A 24,898-nucleotide genomic window follows, 5' to 3' on the forward strand; every position below is an offset into this window, starting at 1 on the left:
CAACTACTAATTTACTAAATCCTTACCAAAAATTTAAACATTTGTCCCAAATATTTAACACCCAAAGATAAGTGTTCTTCTCACTCTTCATTAAGGAAACTTTTCTTGCAACAGAGGGAAAACATTCCAGAAAACCACAAACAATCATAATAAAGAGTTTTGGAGCTAACCAAAAAAGTCTTCATCTTCCTTGCTGATTTTGCCATTGTTCAGTTTTTTTATACAACCTGAAGTGTTACTTTGCCATGAGTTCCCATGAATTCCCAGATTTCTGATTCAAATGCCACTTAAGTGAACTAAAATACCATCTCTTCTTTCAGAGAGATAAATCAGAATTACTAATCATAATTTATTTCCTTTTTTTGAGGAAGAGGTGGTCAAGTCAGGGTTTCTCTGTGTAGCCTTGGCTGTCCTGGACTTGCTTTATAGATCAGGCTGGCCTCGAACTCAGAGAGCTCCACCTGCCTCTGCCTCACTGAATGCTTGGATTACAGGCATATGCCACCACGGCCAGCAATTTATTTCCTTTAAATGACCTTTTAATTAACATTGTTTTATTTATTATTGTTTTCTCTCCTAGTAAATAAGGAAATACAAGGATTAAGTTTAATGTATCATTCATCACCCAAAGATGGCTGACATTGTATTTCCAAAATACCAGAAAGCATTTTGGCAAACTTACTTGAATGGAGGGAGGCAGAAAAGAGATATGAAAGATAGAACTTGTTGCTTGAATTACTCAGGCATGTAAAATATTTTAATAGCGTAATGGCAGAGTTACGTGAAGGTGTTTAGTATGAATATACTATGTTCAAAGGCTTGCATCGGTGAATCAGAGACTCATACTCCAACCAAGGACTATTCGTGGAGATAACCTAGAACCCCTGCACAGATGTAGCCCATGGCAGTTCAGTGTCCAAGTGGGTTACATAGTAATGGAAATAGGGACTGCCTCTGACATAATCTGATTGGCCTGCTCTTTGATCACCTCCCCCTGAGGGGGGAGGAGCCTTACCAGGCCACAGTTGAGGACAATGCAGCCACTTTTGATGAGAACTGATAGACTAAGATCAGAAAGGAGAGGAGAACCTCCCCTATCAGTGGACTTGGGGAGTGGCATGCATGCAGAAAGGGGAGGGAGGGTGGGATCGGGAGGGGAGGAGGGAGGGGCTTATGGGGGGATACAAAATGAATAAAGTGTAATTAATAAAAATAAAAAAATAAAAAGCATACAAAAAATAATCTTTTAATGTTTATTATTTATTGTTCATAAAAAGAATGATATCAACACTAAAATTAGACTGATGAAAATCTATGGTGGTCATAAATATAGAGTTCCATGAAGTACAATGATAAATAGCACCAGAGATCTATACTTTTTAATATATTTAGTAATCTATACAGTGTTCTTATGAGCATACTATACATATATGTTAATGAGAAGTGCTATTTATTCAGAGCATTATGACTTTCTGATGCTTAAAACTTGTTGAGTAGTTATATAGAATACCAATTGTATACTATATAGTAGTGTGTAGAATTAGAATTCATTTTGAATGTTCTGTGCTCAGTATAGCAAAGACATCTTTTTTATGAAATGGAAAATTAATTATAATCCATGATAAAGTTCATTTAAGATGGTGTTTCTGTGTATCTGCTTTTTGAAGCAAGAAGTGATCAAAATTGAAGGAATGGTCCTCATTTTTATGAATACTTTCTCATTAAGAATTAGGTGAATAAAATTTCAATCGGATGGTTTACAGAATCATTATATAGCTACGTTTAAAGAAGAATTACAGGTTTCATTTTACCTGTACAGGATAAGACAGCTTTAAGTATTGAAAAGAATTGGTGGGAATGTATATAGCTACAAATCCAATTTTTAAAACTAAATTCAACTCTAGCATGAAAAAAAAAACGAGAACAGAAGAGATGTATCTTTCCATAGCATTGATATCTTCATAAGGATGTAGATTTTTCTATATGCAATGTTGTTTTCTTTTTAAAACTTGAGATATGTTTTTAGGAAAATATTTGGCCCCAAGTGTTAATAAAATGCACACTTTGAGAAGCAAGTACTTAACATTAACCCTCTAAAGTACCTGTGGCTGTTTATTTATCATAATAAAACAAATTAAATAAAATTAGTGCCAAACAAAATATTGTGTAGTCATTTAGTTTTTATTATTTTCCCTGAAAGCTTCTTCATATTCACTGACACTGTTGGTTTTCTTATTCAGTTTTTAATATGCCATGGCTTCAAGCTTGATAAAAGCTTGCTTCCAATAAGAAACAAGCCGATCTTGGCCAAACAAGGTAGAAATACAAAAAAGTGTAAGGAACTATTTACTATAGTGAGCTATTAAAATAAGTTTAGTGGATGGGAAAAAAACTGATAAATTGTGTGAATGTGTAATTATATCCCATGGTTCTAAGGAATGGAAGACTGTTTAGAGTAAGCCAGCAGCGATGTTTTTAAACCACTTTACCAATTTGTGAATTATATTTAATACTTTTAGTTCCATTAGTTGTTCCTTTATCATTTAGTAATCTTGGAAAATAAACCTCTTCTAAAAATGAAATGTTCACCAAAATCATCTTGGCATTCTCAATTTGAGAATCTATCTTAGTGGATATGAAACCTGTGACTGCATTTTAACTTGGTCTCTGAGTACTTCCTATATGGAAAGCTGAAATCTGAAAATGATTACATTAACTTGATTGTTTGACTGCAGATACATGGCTCTTGCAACAATGCCTTTATTTGTGCTGCCAGTTAAAAGCTACCATTGGGAATTCTTTTTAGGTAGAATTTGTCTGGTTCCTCCTCTGCTCTTCAAGTCTTATAATTGTGTCAGTTAAACTAATCAAATGAATCCCAAATGTTTTACTGTGGACTAAGTTCAGTACCTTTTCAGGTGAGCACCCTAAAAACTTACAAAATGTTAATTGAATATTCATTTTTAAAAAATTTCACTTATAGTCATTTAGCTATGGTTATTTTAAATGGTGAGTTTAATTCTACCATATGTTTTTCTTAGTTTATTTATTTATTTCTTATGATTTATTCATTTTGTATCACAGTTATATCCCCCTCTCTCACCCCTTTCGCAGCCCACCCTCTTCTCTCTTCTCCTCCCATGCCCCTTCCCCTGTCCACTGATAGGGGAGGTCTTCCTCCCCTTCCTCCCCTTTCCTCTGACCCTAGCCTATAAGGTCTCATCAGGACTGCCTGCATTGTCTTCCTTTGTGCACTGTTAAGGCTGCCCCCACCCCAGCCTCAGAGGGAGTTGATCAAAAAGTCAGCCACTGAATTCTTGTCAGAGACAATCTCTGTTCCCATAACTAAGACACCCACTTGGAGACTGAGCTGCCATGGGCTACATTCGTACAGGGGTTCTAGGTTATCTAGGTTCTAGGTTATGCATAGTCCTTGGTTGGAGTATCAGTCTCTGAAAAGACCACTGTACCCAGATTTTTTGGTTCTCTTGGTCGCCTTGTGGAGCTCCTGTAACCTCCAGGTCTTTCTATCTCCCCCTTCTTTCTCCCTGCACTCTACCCAAAGTTTGGCTATGAGTCTCAGTATCTCCTTCAATACCCTGCTGGGTAGAGTCTTTCAGAGGCCTTATGTGGTAGACTCCTGTCCTGTTCCCTGTTTTCTCCCTCTACCAGTGTCCATCCCTTTTGCCTTTCTGAGTGAGGACTGATCATCTTACCCAGGATCCTTCTTCTTACTTAGCTCCTTTAGGTGTACAGATTTTAGTGTATTTATTCTGCATTATGTGGCTATTATCCAGTTATAAGTAAGTATACATCATGTGTGTCTTTCTCCTTCTGGGATACCTCACTTGGGATGATCTTTTCTAGTTCCCACCATTTGCCTGCAAATTTCATGATTTCCTTTTTTTTAATTGCTGAGTACTATCCCATTGCATAAATGTACCACAATTTCTGTATCCATTCCTCTATTGAGGGACATCTGGACTGTTTTCAGATTCTGGATATTATGAATAAAGCTGCTATAATTATGGCTAAGCAAATGTCCTTGTATTCTTGAGCATATTTTGGATATATGCCTAGGAGGGGTATAGCTGGATCTTGAGGTAGCACTATTGCTAATTGTCTGAGAAAGTGCCAGATTGATTTTCAAAGTGGTTGTACAAGTTTACATTCCCACCAGCAATGGAGGAGGGTTCCCCTTTCTCTACATCCTCTCCAGCATTTGTTGTCATTTGAGTTTTATTTTCTTTTTTATTTTAATTTTTATTAATTACACTTTGTATCCCCCCTGTAGCTCCATCCTGCCTCCCCTCCCAATCTCACCCTCCCACCCCCTTCTCCATGCATGCCCTTCCCCAAGTCCACTGATGGAGGAGGTCCTCCTCTTCTTCCTTCTGATCCTCATCTATCAGGTCTCATCAGGAGTGGCTGCATTGTCTTCCTATGTGGCCTGGTGGGAGGTGATCAATGAGCAGGTCAGTCAGTTCATGTCAGAGTCAGTCCCTGTTCCCATTACTATGGAACCTGCTTGGACACTGAACTGCCATGGGCTACATCTGTGAAGAGGTTCTAGGTTATCTCCATACATGGTCCTTGGTTGGACTATCAGTCTCAGAAAAGACCCCTGTGCCCAGATTTTTTGGTTCTCTTGGTCTCCTTGTGGAGCTCCTGTAACCTCCAGGTCTTTCTATTTCCCCCTTCTTTCAGAAGATTCCCTGCACTCTTCTGAACTTATAGCCAAAATTTGGCTATAAGTTTCATCATCTGCTTTGATACCCTGCAGGGTAAAGCCTTTCAGAGGTCCTCTGTGGCAGGCTCCTGTCCTATTCCCTGTTTGCTCCTTCTTCTGATGTCCATCCTCTTTGGCTTTCTGAATGGGGTTTGAGCATTTTAGCCAGAGTCCTCCTTCTTGTTTAGCTTCTTTAGGTGTACAAATTTTATTAGGTTTATCCTATATTATATGTCTAGTATCCACTTATGAGTGAGTATATACCCTGTGTGTCTTTCTGCTTCTGGGTTACCTCAACAAGGATAATCTTTGCTAGTTCCCACCATTTGCCTGCAAATTTCATGATTTTCTCGTTTTTAATTGCTGAGTAGTATTCCATTGTGTAAATGTACTACAATCTCTGTATCCATTACTCAGTTGAGGGACATTTAGTTTGCTTCCAGAATCTGGCTATTAAAAATAGACCTGCTATGAGCATGGCTGAGCAAATGTCCTTGTATACTTAGGCATATTTTGGATATATGCCTAGGAGTGGTATAGCTGGATCTTGAGGTAGTACTCTTCCTAATTTTCTGAGAAAGCACCAGATTAATTTCCAAAGTGGTTGTACAATTTTACATTACCACCAGCAATGGAGGAGGGTTCCCCTTTCTCCACAACCTCTCCAGCATGTGTTGTCATTTGAATTTTTGATCTTAGCCATTCTGATGTGTGTAGGATTGAATCTCAGGGTCGTTTTGATTTGCATTTCCCTGATGACTAAGGACATTGAGCATGTCTGCCATTCGATATTCCTCTATTGAGAATTCTGCGTTTAGTTTTCTACATGTTTTTTGTTCTGGTTGAAAATCTTAACTAGCGTGGCCACTTGATGTATCTATTTTTTTTAGACTTTTCTTATAAAATTACATTGGAATCACTGAGCATGTATCACTAGTTCAATTTCCAAAAACACTTAAATTGATATATATTAATGTAATAATTCCGGCACTGTACTATAGCTGGTGTGTAAGGCTATAATACAGTTCTTTTGAATTTTATTAGAAAAGTGTTAACTTTTAAAAATAAATAAATTTGGCAGAATGTGATGATTAATCTCATTTGGCAAATATGGTTAAATTTAAAATCAATGACAAGACACACCTTTGAGAAAATCTGTTAGAGTATTTCCTGGAAGAATTAAGTGAGGGAGAAAGACCCATCCACAGAGTGAACAGCCCCTTCCAGAAGCTTTCTTGATAGAATTAGGTCTGAGAAAAAGGCAAAACTTAGACCCAAGGGGACTTATAGAGATTGAGACATCAACTAAGGAGTTGATGTCTGGATGGTCTGGATCTAGCCCCCATACATATGTGCCCTATGGACTGCTTGGTCTTCATATGGGGTGTCTGGTAAGTGTGGAGGTTACTGTTTCTAACATGGACTTTATTGCCTGCTTTTGGATCACTTCCCCCTGGCAGTGTTGCCTTGCCTGGCCTCAGGGGATGAGGATATGCTCAGTCTTTATAGGACTTGATGTGCTGGGGAACGTTGATTCAGGGGGAGGGGACGGACCCCTTTACTTGGGGGGAAAGGGAGTGGGGAAGGAAGAAGGAGGGAAAGGGGAGCTGGAAGGAGAGGAGCGAGGGTCACCCACTGGGATGTAAATTAAATGAACTGAAATTTTTAAAAATAATAATAATAAAATTTTATACTATATCTTTCCAAAAATAAAAAATAAGAATAAAATGTGCCATTTATGCTTTTAAAGACATTAAACCTTAAATGTCATGGAAACTGCAGTTTTGTGTATTGTTTTTGGTACATTTGTGCAAATGCTAATATGATTTGGTTTTGTTTCTGTTGCCGTAATAAAATACCCTAACATGAAGCAACGTAGGGGAAAAAGGGGCTTATTTAATTAATAATTTCAACTACAGTTCATCATTGTGAGGAAGTCAAGGCAGTACTATCAATCAGCTGGCCACATTGAATTCTCAGTCAAGAGCAGAAAAATGAATACATCTATCTTTGCTTACTTGCTTGTGCTCAGCTCAATTTTTCCATTCTTATATTAGTCAGGACCTTTGCCTAATAAAAGGCACCAGCCACAACAAGCTGGGACTTTTCGTATTAACTTAAGACATTCCCTTGGCTTTGGCCTCAGGCCAATCCAAATTAGGCAACCCGTACTTGAGATTCTCTTCCCAAGTAATTCTTGGTCATGACAAATTGACAATTTAACCATCACACAATATTTCACTCATTTTTGTGTGCCTAGCACAGTAGATGAGTAGCTCCTCATTCAAGGGGAAAAGACAACTATATGGGCCAATAAGTTTAGTATATTACTAAAATGATCTCTGTTCCTACGCATATATATATATATATAAATGTGCATGATATATATATATATATATATATATATATATATATATATATATAACACATCAAGAGAATATAACGGTTTGTTTTACTTTAGTAATATTTATGTATCTGCTTTCTCTTGTGCTAAAATATTTATTAATGACACAAGTGTAACAGAAGGATATGTGACTAACAAAGCACATGGAGCAGATTTAGCAAAACAATACTACTTACAACAGGCAGTGCATGCTAATAGTAGGGTTTTTATTTTGTTTTTTCCTATTTTTTAATTTTTAAAATTTATTTATTTATAATTAACATTTATTACAATTTATTCACTTTGTATCTCTGATGTATCCCCCTCAGCTCCTCTCACTCCCACCCATCCTACCTCTTCTCCCCGTTTGCTCCTCTCCTAGTCCACAAGGAAGGGAGGTCCTCCTCCCCTTCTGTCTGACCCTAGCCTATCAGGTCTCATCGGGACTGGTTGCATTGTCTTCATCTGTGTCCTTGCAAGGCTGCACCCCCCAGGGAGAAGTAATCAAAGAACTGGCCACTGCTTTCATGTCAGAGAGAGTCCCTGTTCCCATTACTAGGGATCCCACTTGGAAACTGAGTAGCCAATGGGCTTCATCTGAGCAGGGGTTCTAGGTTCGTTCCATGCATGGCCCTTAGTTGGAGTATTGGTCACTGCAGGGACCCTGGGCCCAGGTATTTTGGCCCTGTTGGTCTCCTTGTGGAGTTCGTGTTCCTTCAGATCTTTCTATCTCCTTCTTCCATAAGGATTCAGATATTCTGCCCAATGTTTGGCTATGAGGCTCAGTATCTCCTTCAATACCCTGGTGGGTAGAATCTTTCAGATATCCTCTGTGGAAGGCTCCTGTCCTGTTCTTTGTCTTCTCCTACTTCCAATGTCTATCCTGTTTGCCTTTCTAAATGAGGTTTCATCCCCTTCCCAAGGGTCCTCCTTGTTAGCTTTTTAGGACTATAGATTTTAGTATGTTTATCCTATATTTTATGGCTAATATCTACTTATAAGTGAGTATAAATTGTGTGTGTCTTTCTGCTTCTGGGTTACCTCACTCAGGATAATATTTTCTAGTTCCATCCATTTCCATCCAAATTACATGATTTCTTTGTTTTTAATGCCTGAGTAGTATTCCATTGTGTAAATGTACCACTATTTCTGTATCCATTCCTCAGTTGAGTGACATCTAGGTTGTGCTATTACAAATAAAGGTGCTATTGTTGAGCAAATAACTTGTTGTATGATTGAGCATCTTTCAAGCATATGCCCAGGGGTGGTATAACTGTATCGTGAGGTAGCACTATTCCTAATTTTCTGAGGAAGCACCAGATTGATTTCCAAAGTGGTTGTACAAGTTTACACTCCCACTAAGAATGGAAGCTGGTTCCTCTTTCTCCACATCCTCTCCAGCATGTGTTGCCACTTGAGTTTTTGATCTTAGGCATTCTGATGGGTATAAAGTGAAATCTCAGGGTCATTTTGATTTGCATTTCCCTAATGACTAAGGATGTTGAACATTTCTTTAAGCGTTTCTCTGCCATTTGATATTCCTCTATTGAGAATTCTCTGTTTAGCTCTGTACCCTATTTTTTACTTGGATTACTTGCTTTGTTGGTGTTTAACTTCTTGAGTTCTATATATTTTCTGGAGATAAGCCCTCTGTCAGATGGTTGGTAAAGACCCTTTCCCAGTCTGTGGGCTGTCATTTTGTTCTGACCACAGTGTCCTTTGCTTTACAGAAGCATTTTAGTTTCATGAGGCCCCATTTATTGATTGTTGATCTTTTTAAAATATATTTTAATAATTTTTTATTAATTACTGTTTATTCACTTTGTATCCCTGCTGTAGTCCCCTCCCTTGCCACCTCCAACTCCTCCCTTCCTCCTTCTTCTCCTCATGATCCCCATCTCCAGTCAACTGATAGGAGAGGTCCTCCTCCCCTTGATTGTTGCTCTTAGCGCCTGTGCTGTTGGTGTTCTGTTCAAGAAGTTGTCTCCTGTGCTAATGAGTTCAAGGCTCTTTTCTACTTTGTTTTCCATTGATTTTTTTCTTTGTTCTCTTCATTTCCAATTTATTGATTTTAGCCCTGAGTTTGATTATTTCCTGTTGTCTGCTCCTCTTTTATGTGTTTGCTTCCTTCTGCTCTAGAGCTTTCAGTTATGCTGCTAAATTACTAGTATGGGATCTCTGCAATTTCTTTATGAAGGTTCTTAGTGCTATGAACTTTTCTCTTTGCACTGCTTTCATTGTGTCCGAATAGTTTGGGTATGTTGTACCTTTATTTTCATTGAATACTAGAGTTTTCAATTTCTTTATTTATTCACTTACCCAATGAGTATGGAATTGTTCACTTTCCATGAGTTTTTAGCCTTTCTGTTGTTTCTGTTTTTGAGTTCCATCTTTATTCCATGGTGGTCTGATAAGATGCAGGAAGTATTTCAATCCTTTTATATCTGTTGAGGCTTGCTTTGTGGTCAATTTTGGAGAAGATTCAGTGAGGTGCTGAGAAGAAGGTATATTCTCTTATGTTTGGGTGAAATGTTCTGTAGATATCTGTTAGGTCCATTTGATTCATGATGTCTGTTAGTTTGCGATTTCTGCTGGGTTCTGTGTCTGTGGCCCATATGGGCCATTCAGATGGAGAACAGGAGGAAAGATCTCTAAGCCAAAGCAGTTCCAGCACCTCAGGATAGAGGACGATGTGAATGGGGACTGTGCACAGCTAACCATATCTGAGCTCTGTGTCTGTGACCCAGGTGGGTCAGGCAGATGGGGACCCAGCTGAGAGATCTTGATGCCAAAAGCTGGTCCAACACCTATTCATCTTTAGTCTTTGAGTGATCAGAGATACAAGGCACATACCTACACACAGTAAAGGCAGTACACAGCAAGCCTATAGCCAACAACAAACCAAAAGGAGAGAAACTTAAATCAATCCCACGGAGATCAGGGACAAGGAAAGACTGCCCACACTCTCCATATCTCTCCAACATAGTACTTGAAGTCGTAGTTAGAGAATAAGACAACTAAAGGAGATAAAGGGGATACAAATCGGAAAGAAATCAAAGTATCACTATTTGCAGATGATATGATAGTATACATGAGTGATCCCAAAAATTCAACCAGGGAACTCCTTCAGGTGATAAACACCTTCAGCAAAGTGGCTGGATACAAAATTAACTCAAAAAAAAAAATCAGTAGCCTTCCTGTATACAAAAGACAAAAGGGTATTGAAAGAAATTAGAGAAACAAAACCAGCCACAAATAACATAAAGTACCTTGGAGTGACTCTAACCAAGCAAGTGAAAGACCTGTATGAAAAAAAAAAAAAAAAAAAAAAAAAAACTTCAAGTCTCTGAAGAAAGAAATTGAAGAAGATATCAGAAGATGGAACAATCTCCCATGTTCATAGATCAGTAGAATTAACATAGTGAAAATGGCCATCCTGCCAAAAGCAATCTACAGATTCAATGCAGATCCCACCAAAATGTCAACACAATTCTTTACATATCTTGAAAGAACAATTCTCAATTTCATATGGAAAAGCAAAAACCCAGAATTGCTAAAACAATCTTGTACAATAGCAGATCTTATTTAGGTATCTCCATCCCTGATCTCAAGCTGTACTATAGAGCAACAGTAATAAATGTGGCATGGTACTGGTATAGAAACAGACTGGAGGATAAATGGAATCGAATAGAAAACCCAGAAATAAACCCACATACCTATGGACACCTAATTTTTGTCAAAGAAGCCTAAACTATACTGTGGATTTTCTCTTTAAAATTTATTTCAAAGGAAAAAAAATAAAATTATTTAAAATACACAACAGAATAGAATATGGATGTGCCAAGTAATTGTTAATTTTATATTTTTAAGTAAAGGTCATTGGTTTTTAAAAATTAAAATAATGGTGTCAAACATGAGTAATATACTGTAACAGCATATTTGTTAACCCCTATGTGTCAATCTCTAGGACAAGCAGTTTATCATTTCTCACTTAGTTCTCAGTTCACTCTTATTGGGTCACTACTACCACATACAATGTCTATGTCCATCTTACAAATTTCTTAAAGAACAAAACAGATATTAAGTTTCTCAGCTGAAGTCATGTTTTTATATTGTGGCTTATTGTTTAACAAACAGTTGTAAATAAACTTATGGTTGGTTTTTAAAATTACAGAGATTCAAATTTAAAAAACTATAAACATGTTATCATTTTATTATGATTATTACTGTTATTTAAAATTTATTCTCTTTGTCCCCCAGTTATGGCCCCCTCCATTATTTCCTGCTGGCCCTACCCTCCCTCCCTCTCCTCCCCTATTTCCCTCTTCCCTAGTCCACTAATAAGGGAAGTCTTCCTCCCTTTTTGTTTGACCTTAGCCTATCAGAATTCATCAGAACTTCCTGGATCTTCTTCCTCTGTGGCCTGGTGGTTCACCCCACCAGGAAGAGGTGATCAAAGAGCAGGCAAACAAGTTCAAATATATAAGAAAAAGTACATTTGTTAGTTTGCAATAGTTAAAAAATAATAAAGTATGAGATTTTGATAGAAACATTGAAATAAATGTTAATGTTTTACTAATGGTCTACCTTATAATATCAGTGTTCAAAACCTTGGCGATATTTTGACAGATTAATTTATCACGGACAAAGTTTAAATAGAAAAAAAATTCTAATTTAAATGTTTCAAAAGTAATCTAAATGTGTATTGCTCTTTGTTACATGTGTCTAAAGATAGTCAAATTAGAAAATGTACTTAAGGAAAATTAACTGTCTAATGTTACCATTATTACTACTTGGGTAAAAAGTAAAAATTCCAGATTTTTTACAGTCTTGTTTCAGTTTTTACTTTAAATGTCAGAACTTTTCTTAGTACAATCCCTAAAAACATAGCTTAAAATGGGTGCCTAATTTCTTGAACATAATATTTGCTTTTTTTTTCTTTTTTTAGGATTGCACTGTATATGAAACTGAAAATAAAATTCTTCATGTGGTAAGTACCCAATATTTAAGTAGCAATTAATACACTATGACTTATAAAAAGTAATCCATAATAAAAATGTATTAACCTTGTTTTTAATAACTGATTAGTATTCCATTGTGTATCATAATGTACTACAATTTCTGTATACATTCTTCAGTTGAGAGATATCCAGGTTGTTTCCAGATTCTGAATATTACAAATAAAGCTGCTATGAACTTAGTTGAGCAAATGTCCTTGTTGTATGGTAGAGTGTATTTTGGATGTATGCCCAGGAGTGGTATAGCTGGTTCTTGAGGTAGCACTCTTCCCAGTTTTCTGAGAAAGCACCAGACTGATTTCCATTCCCACCAGCAATTGAGGAGGGTTCCCCTTTCTCTTCATCCTCTCCAGCATGTGTTGTCACTTGAATTTGGAAATCAAAAAATTTACATGCAAATAGATGGAACTAGAAAAGAACATCCTGAGTGAGGTAATTCAGAAGCAGAAAGACATACATGGTATATACTCACTTAAAATTGGATATTAGCCATATAATATAAGATAAACATACTAAAATCTACAGACCTAAACAACAATGAGGACCCTAGGGAAGATGCTTAATTCTCATTGAGAAGGGAAAACAGGATAAACACAGAAGCTGTAGAAGAGAGGGAATAGGAGAGGATCCTACCACAGATGTCCTCTAAAAAGACTACCCAGCAGGGGATTGAAGCAGATGCAGAGACTCACAGCTGAACTTTGGACAGAGCACAGGCAGTCTTTTAAAAGAAGGGGTATATAAAAGGACTTGAAGGGGACAGGAGTCCCACAAGGAGACCAACAAACCAAAAAAGGCTGGGCCCAGGGAGGACTACAGAGACTGATATATCAACCAAAGACCATGCATGGAAAGAACCTCCTACTCAGATGTAGTCCTCAGACACTCAGTTTCCATGTGGGTGCCCTAGTTAGGGAAGTAGAAAAAGTCTCTGACATAAACTTGGCTGACTGCTCCTTGATCACTTCTCCCTGGTGGGGCAACTTAGACAGTCCACAGAGGAAGAGGATCCAGGCAGTGCTGATGGGACCTGATAAGCTAGGGTCAGATAGGATAGGGTAAGATGGTCCATATCAGTGATAGTGTATATCAGTGGACTAGAGAAGAGGGATATAGGAGGAAGAGGGAGAGAGGGTAGGAACAGGAGGAGACAAAGGAAGGATCTACAACTGGGACAAAAAGTGAATAAATTGAGAAGAGGAAGAAGAAGAAATGTTTTAAACTATGTTAATTAAATATACATTTTAGGAAACCTATAAAAGAATCAAAACACGTTAGTTACGGTCATCCTGTTTTGTGTAATAGAAAAATATAATCTAATAATTAAATATCGTAGTACGAAGCAAGACTTCAGTAAAATAAAATTATATTGAACTCAAAATTGGTATTTTTCCAGTACATTTTTGATTTTAAAAAAGATTAGAACAAGGTATTTCTAGAAAGGGAGTATTTTATTTAGCAGTATATTCATTTGGATAAAATATTTCTTTCTGTTTTTATTCAATTTTTTGAGACAGAGTTTCTCTGTGTAGCTTTGGCTGTCCTAGACTGGCGTTGTAGACCAGGCTACTCTCAAATTCACAGAGATCCACGTGCCTCTACTTTCCTGAGTATTGGGATTACAGGCATGTGCCACTGTGGTCAGCTGAATGAAATATTTCTTAAGAAAATCAAACTTCCTTGCTCTGATTTTATATTCAACAACCAGACTTCCAAGTGTCAATTTGGTATTATTGTTAAATCCATTAATGGATTTGGTTATTTTTTTATGTTGTCGATGTTGAGGGAGGTAGGCGCACATGCCACAATATGCTTGTAGAGATCAGAGGACAAATTTCATTGCTCTTAGGCTGATATTTTATTATGAGAAATAAATTATGGTTGTATAATACTCAGTGAAAGGTATCTTTTTGTTGTCAGTGAATAGCTTACTTCTTTATTTTTTAAAATCTCCTTTTTAATGAATGCTCACCTGTTATAATACGTTCTTTACTTCCACTGAGAGAACATGGCACTTCTGCAATTAATGGGTACTTGTTAATTACAGTTCATATATCTTGCCATTTTTATTCTTTCTGTTTATGACTTTGTAATTTATTATTTCAACTCACACAAGTGTTATTTTATATCTCAGGAGTAAGACATTTATAAAATATCTAACCTAAATGTATGGGACAAAACATGAACTCAGAATGGCAGCAATGCTGAGTTAATGCTCTTACCCTCATTATGTAGCAGTGAGAACCTTTGTTTCTATTTTTGGTTAGTCTCAGGAAATAACAATTAATGTACGCTTCTACTTTTTGGTCTAACAAGAAAAAATAACAATGTCTAACTCTTTTTTTTTTCCTACAGCTATCCATAGGTTCTGAAGAATAGAAAAGAAATGTTATGTAGTTAAAATATACATTTTGGAATACTTATACATATGTATTCCAATCATTAGTTTAACTTCTTTACGCATGATACAGATTGAGTAGTAATCCTGAAATTCATTCAAAGTACAAAAATGTTTTTTATTTATTTTATTTATTGTTTATGTATGCACACACGCATGTAACAGCACACACACGTGAAAATCACAGTAAATTGGTGGAAGTGGGCTCTCACCTACTATGTGGGTTTCAAAGATTAAACTCAAGGCATTGGGCTTGCCAGCAAATACTTTTTCCCCATGAACTCACCTCAAAGCCGCCGATGAGGCTCTTTGGAAATTTAGGCTCAAACACAATTAATGAAATATTGCTAAGGAAAGGATGACTCAGACCTCAACAAAACTTGTTATATATCTACTGCAAGAATACCTGCAAAAAATAATGAAATGATGTGTGTCTGGGCCAAATCCATGTTCTGCATAAGACCTGTGTATATTACTTACTGTGGTTTGTTTGTTTAATTAATTTTGCTTGTTCTCTCTGTAATATAAAGATTGCTAAAAATACCTTCAAAGTGCCCATAGATAACTGTATGTGTCACAGTCAAAAAAAAAAAAAAAAAGAGAGAGAGAAAGATGTGTTGATCTCTAATAGAAAAATTAAGTGATTGAAGAGACTGGACAAGGAGTATAAGTATGAAACATTTTACAGAAGATTGTGGTGTTGGAAGACCACGATGCATACCTAGAGAGAAGAGGAGGAGGACCTCCCCTATCAGGGGACTAGGGAAAAGGCATAGGGGGAGAAGAGGGAGGATGGGTGAAACTGGGAGGAGACTTGGGAGGGGGCTGCAGCGAAGATACAAAGTAAATAAATTGTAATGAATAAATTAAAGAAAAAAGAAAAAGAATGAACTGTTGAAATACTATTCTAACATGACGAACAAAATCCCACATAATTTTTTTAAAAATCTCAGTTATATATTTAAATTGTGGACCCATTGTGTTGTAATTAACACCTTCCACTAACAAGAACTGATCTACCCCAGTAAACCCAAACTTAAAGGAACTATATTTCATAAGCTAGTTGTGGAAGTTTAAGGCAAGACTGGATCTGAAAGTTTTAAAGATTTGTTGTTATAAAGCTTGTGCTGTTGGAAAAATGAAACCCTGCATTGAAGTGGCTATCAAAAAAGGTTATACTACATTGTTGTCACTGTCCTTTTCATTCATTGGCTGATGGTAAAATAGTCAAAATGTTTCTGAATCAAGATGATCATGACAATAGTTAGAATGAAGGTGACATTTTTAACACTTCAGGGAAAGTGCCTATTGTTGACACAGTGAAAATGGATAATGGGCTCATTGGAGGAAAAGAAAAATGTTTATTAGTTAGAAATCGCAATAGTTAATAAGACGAAAGAGAGGCTTCTGAGACAAATGATAATAATAATAATAATAATAATAATAATAATAATAATAATAATAATAATAATGGGGTAGATGACTCTGGAAGAAACGTTTTTAAAAGAATCCAGCACAGTGTTTCCTCATTCCTAGGAGACCTACCCCTGCATCTCTTAACTACTTCTAATCCAGTGGTTCTCAACCTGTGCATTGCGGCTAATGACCTTTTCAGAAGGGATCAGCTGAGACCATCAGAAAACATAGATATTTACATTATGAATCATAACAGGAAAATTACAGTCATGAAGTAGCAACCAAAATAATTTTATGGATGGGGGTCAGCACAACATAAGGAACTGTATCAAAGGGCCACGACAATCGAAAAGTTGAGAGCCACTATTGGTCTTTATTCTTAGATAAAACAATAAAACATCATTTACAATAGCCTTTTAATCAAATCACATCTTAGGTAGACACCAAAAGTCGGTAGTTGTTTATTGCTGCTACTGAATAACACCTGATATAGATATTTTTATGAAGCTAATTGTGTTACTATGTTACTCTTAACATCTATTTCAGCGGTGTCCATGGTATATCTTGTTCTTACTATTGTACTTATGTGTGAATAAGAATAGGACAGTGGCTGCTTTTCGGTATCACATAAATTTAGAGTAACCAGTGTTGATATCAAATAATCACTGATTTTCCTTGTGTGTTGCCGAAATGTTGACACCATTATTTTCTGATACTTCAGGGTACATATCTGCAGGAAAAGTATTTGAAATAATGTATAAAATTGCCATATAAGGTATATATAAAACACATGAATCTGGTGTCTACACTGTGGATCACATTCCCAAGTTGATATTTTCCACAATAAATAAGCCATAATTCAAAACTTATCCTGCGCTGAAGCATTCTTGATAAGACCTACCCAACCCATATCTCATTTAATCATACATTTACAATAGATAAAACTATGGGTTGCAGACATTAACCATTTAAATGCTGAATTTGAACTTAGATCATGCACATGCTCTTTTTAGTTCTAGCAGCTACTACCAATTCAAGTTCCCTGAGGCCTTGTCAATTGTATTGTCCTGTTTCCTGTGAAACTTAGGGCTATTAATTAGTTATGCATGTTGTTTCAGTTATTATGGAAAATGAGCAGACTCTTTGTGTCCTATATTATTTATTTCCTTTGAGTGACTGTTACATTGGCATTGAATTTTCTGTGGCAATGACTGTTCCTCCTGAATTACTGAATTTACTTAAACTTTGACCTACTTCTATGGGTTCTTTATTGTGTTTATTTCAAGGCTTTATTTGTCAGAGTGTATATCCTGATTTTCTCTTTATGCAGTTTTTCAGTAATAATCTCTTATTTGATCCAATACACTTGTACTTAATTTCCCCTATGTATTGGCTGCTAGAAACATAAGATTAAAAATGAATAGTTGCAGAGTCAAAAACAAACAAACAAACAAACAACTGGATGCTGGGGGTGCAGAGACTGATGTTCCGACTAAGGGCCATGCATAGAGATTACCTAAAACCCCTGCTCAGATGTAGCCTATAGTAATGGGAGCAGGGGCTGTCTCTGGCATGAGCTCAGTGGCTGGCTCTCTGATCACCTCTCCCTTGGGGATGGAGACTTGCCTGTCCACAGGGGAAGACAATGCATCCAGTCCTGATGAGACCTGATAGACTAGGGTAAGAAGGAAGGAGAGGAGGACCTCCCCTATCAGTGGACTAGGGGAGGGGCATAGGGGGAGAAGAGGGAGGGAGGGAAGGGTTAGGAGAAGATGAGGGGAGGGCCACAGCATGGATACAAAGTGAATAAATTGTAATAAATAATAATAATTAATAAAAACTTTGATTAAAAATTTATAGTTGCACTCATTTTACTTATTTTTATTTATTTATTACAATGTATTCACTTTGTATCCAGGCTGTACCCCCCTCCTGTCTCCTCCCAAACTATACTAAAATTATTTAAATGAATATTGGGTACTAAAGAAAAAATTAGAGTTTAGTGACAGTAGATTCTAATAATATATTGCTAAGATATTTACATCAGGAAATAAAGGTTTTGGCGGTTAGATTTTGGTTAACTCACCAACTATCAGAGAAGGAAAGCAATGATAAAGGCTATACTACAACAATTTTGGAAAAGAAATTTAGATACTCATCAAAGATAGAAAGTACGTTGGGATGATAGTTATTTCAAGATATTGTCATAGTAATATTTCATAATTATCATAAATAAATGCAGAGGTAACCCTTTATTTATTCAACCAGAGGATCTAGAGAAAAAGAAGGTCAGTTTGGTGGTATATGTGTGTAATCCAACACTTGAAAAATTGAGACAGGAGGGTGAGCTCCAAGTAAACCTGGCTACAAATTGACACTGTCTCACATATGAGAGAGGCAAGAGGAGAGAGAATAAATGAGTATGAATGAGGATGAACATAAGTGAGTATATTACCAAAAAACAGTGGATCAAAAACTGCAAATATTTCAAAGAAAACTATTGCCAAAACTCACGTGCAGAAACTAAAATTTAAAAACACATATTTTTAGATTAACAAGGTTATTAAAGTATATTCATGGTAAAACAACACAGTAAAATTATAAAATAAGTGAAACAAAATAAATCAAATTCCGGAATAAAAAGGTACAGAATGACAAAGAATACATGATAAACAAACTGGTAAGATGGTTAAGAACAAAAAAAGAACATACAAGTGCTAATTATTTTTAAGTGGCAGTTTTAACAAACTATCAAAAGATAATGTATGTATTCTAGGTTTTTGGTGTTTTTAACCCAACAATCTCGACGTCCTATATTAAGTCATAACCACTACGAGTATTTGCCAGAGGCAGTCCTCCTCAGATATCAAAGGGTTTTTTGAAAGCTGTAATATACCTAGATCAAAGATGATGGCCACCAGTGCACACCATATCTGAGGAGTACAGGTTCCAAATTTCGAAATTGACACAAATCTGAGAGAAGAGAACCGCGGTCCATTCCCCATAGGCCTGAGAGAGAGTGAGTGCACCTTCAAGTGCGTGTATGCAGAGCCTCCGATCCAGGGTCCATCTAAGATAGCAGCCAGACAAGAGATCCTTCTTACCTACACCCCCACTGTGGGCAACATGGGGATCCCTGGGACAGTGTCCTCAACAATGAAGCTCCTATTCTATGGGTCTCCTAGTGGAGCCCAGGCAAACAATTCCTGGAGTCAAGATGGTGCAATCCAAGCAGATCTGAATACTTGGAGGACAGTACAACAGGCCTGTGGGTCAATAAGGCATTCAGGGAACCCGTGCTTATACATTGCACCCAAGAATGGAGCTATGCTTATGCTCCACCTATGCTTATGCTCCACTCTTCCAACCCAGTCCTTCAAGGCACACTTTCACGCATGCTCCCATGCTTGACACATGTGACTGCAAACTTCCTCCCCTTAGCTACAGCAGAAACACCAATATCCACTCTCAAATGAGTGGACCTATGTCATCTTCCTGAAGAATATTCCAGACTCCACAGACAGATGGACCAGTCTGAAGTACAGACTCCGGAACAAACAGCAAAGGTTATGGATAGGCAGATGGCTAGAGGTAGGCTTAAGAACACATTCAACAAAAATTAGGACATTATGGCTTCACCAGAAACCCCCCAAAAAATCAATGAATATTTAAATTCATCAGAAACATAGGAAAATGATCTCAAATCTATGCTTAACCAGTTATTAGAGGCACATAAAAAGGAAATGAACAAAGCTCTCAAAGAAATACAAGCAAATACAACCAAATAAAGACACATGTAGAGGCACAAGAAAAGGCATAAAGAGAAGAAATGAACAAAAAATAGAGGCCATCATAGAAAAAACAAAAATCAACATTCAAAACAGATGAGGAAATGGTGCAAAACATGAAAACAGAATTAGAATCAATAGAGAAAACACAAACAGAGAAAAGCCTGGAGTTAGAGAACTTAGAGAAGAAATCAGGAACCACAAAAGTAAGCATTGCCAACAGAATAATAGAGATGGAAGAGAGAATCAAAGGCAAAGAAGATACACTTGCAGAAATTGCTACAGCTCTCAAAGAAAAAATGAATTCAGAAAAGTTCTAAATACAAAACATCCAAGAAATCAAGTATGCCATGAAAAGACGAAGTCTAATAATAGAAATACATGAAAAAGAAGATTCCAGGATCCAAGGTCCAGAAAATATTTTCAAGAAAATCATAGAAGAAAATTTTCCCAACTTGAAGAAAAAATATCCATAAATATAACAACAGGCCTAGAGAACACCAAATAGACTAGATAAGAAAGAAACTCCTCATGTCACATAATAGTCAAAACATTACATTTTTAGAACAAAGAAAAATATAAATACAGTAAGGAAAAAAGGTCAAGTCACATATAAAGGTAGACCTATCAGAATCACACCAGACTTCTGAACAGAAACCATGAAAGCCAGAAGGGCCTGGGCAGATATTATGCAGACTCTAAGAAACCACAGATGCCAACCCAGGCTACTACACTCAGCAAAGTTTTAAATCAACATAGATGGAGAAAACAAAATATTCCATAACAAAACTAAACATGAACAATATCTACACAGCAACAGAGCCATACAGAAGATAGTAGAAGGAAAACTCCAATCTAAAGAAATCAACTAAACCCAAGGATATAGATAATTGCAAAACAGTAAATAAGTAAATAAAAGAAAACAAGCATAGAAGCACGGTAACACCACCAACTCCACAATAAAAAAAAAACAAAAACAAAAAAAAAACTAAAACTAAAATTCATTGGTCACTATTTTCTATCAACATCAATGAAATCAACTCTCCAATAAAAAGACACAGACTAACAAAATGGTTGCAGAAACAGGACCTAACATTTCTAGTGCATCCAAGAAACACACCTCTGCAACAAAGATAGACAGTACATCAGAGTAAATGGCTGGAAAAGGTTTTTCAAGCAAACAAACCCAGAAAACAAGCTGTAGTAGCTATCCTAATATCTAATAAAATAGACTTTCAACCAAAATTGCTCAAAAAAGTTGAGGAGTGACATTTCATTCTCATCAAAGGAAAAATCCGCCAGGAGAACATCACAATCCTCAACATCTATGTCTCACATACAAGAACACTTGCATTAGTAAATAAAATATTATTAAAGCTTAAATCAAACATCCATCCCAACACCTTAATAGTGGAAAATGCCAATACTCCACTCTCACCAAAGGACAGATCATCTAGACAGACGCTAACTAGGGAAATAATAACACAGAGGTTCCAAATCAAATAGACCAAATAGATGTCTACAGAACTTTTCACCCAAACTCAAAAAAGTATACCTTCTTTTCGCACCTCATGGAACGTTCTCAAAAATTGACCATATGGTCGGGCACAAAGCAAGCCTCAACAGATATAAGATCAAAATAATCCCTTGTATCCTATCAGACCATCATGGCCTAAACCTAGACCTCAACAACACAGAAATAACAAAAAGCCTACATACACATGGAAACTAAACAACTCTCTACACAATGACAGCTTGGTCAGGGAAGAAATGAAAAAAGAAATTAGAGACTTCCTAAAATTCAATGAAAATGAAGACACAACTTACCCAAACTTATGGGACACAATGAAAGCAATGCTAAAAGGAAAGTTCATAGCACTAAGTGCCTTCAGAAAGAAGTTAGAGACATCTGATACAAGCAACTTAACAGTGTACCTAAAACCCCTAGGGGAAAAAAAAAGAAGCAGACACACCCAAGAGGAGCAGAGGATTGGAAATAATCAAACCCGGAGCTGAAATCAATGAATTAGAAACAAAGAAAACAATTCAAAGAATCAATGAGACTAAGACCTGGTTCTTTGAGAAAATCAACAAGATAGACAAACCCTTAACCAAACTAAAAGGAGGAGAGAAACTATCCAAATTAGCAAAATCAGATTCAAAAAGGGAGACATAACAATAGACACTGAGGAAATCAAAGGAATCATTAGGTCCTACTTCAAAAAGCTATACATCAAAAATTTGAAAAACTCAGGACCAAATGGTTTCAGTGCAGAAAAGAAGAAAAACACCAATATTCTTAAAACTACTCCACAAAATAGAAACAGAAGGAACATTAACAAATTCATTCTATGAAGTCACAGTCACCTTGATATCTAAACCTCATAAAGACCCAACAAAGAAAGAGAATTTCAGGCCAATCTCTCTTATAAACATTGATGCAAAAATACTCAACAAAATACTTGCAAACTGAATCCAAGAACACATGAAAGATATTATCCACTACGACCAAGTAGGCTTCATCCCAGATATGCAGGGGTGATTCATTATACAGAAATCCGTTAATGTAATACACCATGTAAACAAACTGAAGGAGAAAAACTACATGATCATCCCTTACATGTTGAAATGAATTTGATAAAATCCAACACTTGTTCATGTTTAAAGTCTTTGACATCAGGGATACAAGGCACTTACATAAACCTAGTAAAGGCAGTATACAGCAAGCCTATAGACAACATCAAGGTAAACGGAGAGAAACTAAATCATTTACACTGAAATCATGGACAAGGAAGGCTGCCCACTCTCTCCATGTCTCTTCAACATAGTTCTTGAAGTCCTTGCTAGAGCAAGAAGAAAATTAAAGGAGATCAAGGGGATTCAAATCAGAAAGGAAGAAGTCAAGGTATCACTATTTGCAGATGGTATGACAGTATTCATGAGTCACCCCAAATATTATGACCATCCTATTTTCATGATGGTTACTATAAGCACATGAGTATGTTTATAAGTGTATATGTGAATAGGCAGATATATATTTTATTACATCTTTCTTTTTTAATTTTTTATTTTTTATTAACCACAGTTCATTCACTTTGTATCCCAGCTGTAGCCTACTCCCTCGTCCCCTCCCAATCTCACCCTCTTTTCCTCATTCCTCCTTTGATACCCTGTTGGATAGAGTCTTTCAGAGGTCCTCTGTGGTAGGCCCCTGTCCTGTTTACTGTTCTGTCCTTCCAATGTGCATCCTGTTTGTCTTTCTGACTGAGAATTGATCATCTTACCCAGGGTCCTCCTTCTTGCTTAGCTTCTTTAGGAGTATAGATTTTAGTATGTTTATCCCACATATATGTTTAATATCCATTTATAAGTGAGTATATACCATGTGTGTCTTTCTGCTTCCGGATTACCTCACTCAGGATGATCTTTTCTAGTTCCCACCATTTACCTGCAAATTTCATGATTTCCTTGTTTTTAATTGCTGAGTTGTATCCCATTGTGTACCACAATTTCATTGAGAAATCTATGAAAAAGTATAGTGAAAGAAGAATTTGCATAGATTGCTAAGCAAGGATTTGTATTAATGTAAAATATGACAATGCAAGAAAAGAGACTGAACAACCTGGATTTTTTTGGGATTTGCCAGTAGATTCAGATGACAAAAACAGAGAGTAAGACAATGAAACATATTGCAGATAATTAATGTATTATGTTCTGGAGTGATGATTTAATAAATTTAATTAGAGTTATATATCCTCGAACTATAACTCTGAAATTCCCCTCAGTTAGGTCTTGTCATTCTGTATTATATGTCCCTTGGCATGAAAAAGATCATCTGTTTTGTTTTGTTTACATCCTTGTTTTATATGGAAAAATGGCTACACAGAATCTGGAACTTTCTTCGGTTACATGACTTTTCTCCTCATTCTCACCTTTCACTGCAGTCTTTGGATTTGGTAAAGCTATTGCAGGCCTTGGGCTTTAGCAGACACTGTGCTTGTTGCAGTCCTGCTGTTCTCATTTGTAAGCCTAGAGTACTTGTCAGCTTTGATAAAGTCTTAAAAAACCCAGGCCATGGGAGTTCATTAAAGTCACACTGTTTAAACCACTGTTCTGATACCAAATAACATATTCTTCCCTTAACCAACAGTGTGGTCTTTGTAAATAGAATGCAAAGAATGATGCATGTTTTCCTTTTATTTTAGTGTTAAAATGATCTTTCTGTTATGAAATGTTTTTCCCTTCAAAAATATGCTCCTCATTTTCCTCCTCTACTTTCTCCACTACCTCCTATCTTATTTTCTCCTCCCCTTTTACCTCTCTCTCCTTTTTCTCCTTTTTATATCCTTTCCTCCTAACCCATTTTCTTCAAATTCTTGACTTTGATAATAAATTTGATTACTTTCTGCATGTTAAGTTTTGTCTAGTTTCATAAAGATTTAGTATGATTTTTCATATCTGCAAGTTTATTAATTTTTCTCAAAATCTATCTGGACTGAGATTCCTGTGCATTCTCTGCTATCTAAAATAAAGAACACAAGTCCAAGAGATCTACATAAGAAAGAAGTCTGGAAAAGGAAATAAAGAGCTAGGGTCTTTGTCCTCATATTGATATGATGTATAATATGACATAGCTTTCCTCTGCTAATTGTACCAAACTTAATATAGCAGCATGCCCCTTAATGTAATAAAGGTGATATGGTTAATATTAAATTTTTAGAGCTTTTTTTGAAAGCCATACAGTGCTAGTGACTTAAAAATTCATACCAACAAGGTCAAGCCTTTTCCCCACTTTTTTTAAATTCTTTATTAATTACACTGTATTCACTTTGTATCCTCCCCCTGGTTCCCTCCCTCCTCCCGTCCCAATCCCTCTACCCTCTGCATGCATGCCCCTCCCCAAGTCCACTGATAGGAGAGGTCTTCTTTTCCTTCCTTCTGATCCTAGTCAATTAAGGTCTCATGAGGAGTGGTTGTATTGTCATCTTCTGTGGCCTGGTAAGGCTGCTTCCCTTTCAGGGGGAGGTAATTAAAGAGAAGGCCAATCAGTTCATGTCAGAGACAGTCCCTGTTCCTATTACAGTGGAACCCACTTGGATACTGAACTGCCATGGGCTACATCTGTGCAGGGGTCTTAGGTTATCTCCATGCATAGTCCTTGGTTGG

At 36.6% G+C, this 24,898-nt stretch overlaps 1 protein-coding gene across 3 annotated transcripts in view; it reads left to right on the top strand.

Moving 5' to 3' along the window:
• The window catches only part of Cnksr2 (connector enhancer of kinase suppressor of Ras 2), a 262,747-nt gene that overhangs the window by 75,774 nt on the left and 162,075 nt on the right, over positions 1-24,898 (top strand). For all 3 annotated transcript variants that reach the window (XM_055618652.1, XM_055618653.1, XM_055618650.1), the window contains exon 5: positions 12,061-12,102. In XM_055618652.1, coding sequence (XP_055474627.1) covers positions 12,061-12,102 — 42 coding nt within the window. The remainder of the gene's footprint in view (positions 1-12,060; positions 12,103-24,898) is intronic.

Source organism: Psammomys obesus, unplaced genomic scaffold, assembly GCF_907164565.1.
Source record: "Psammomys obesus unplaced genomic scaffold, mPsaObe1.curated_primary_1811, whole genome shotgun sequence".
In the NCBI taxonomy this organism is placed as follows: domain Eukaryota; kingdom Metazoa; phylum Chordata; class Mammalia; order Rodentia; family Muridae; genus Psammomys; species Psammomys obesus.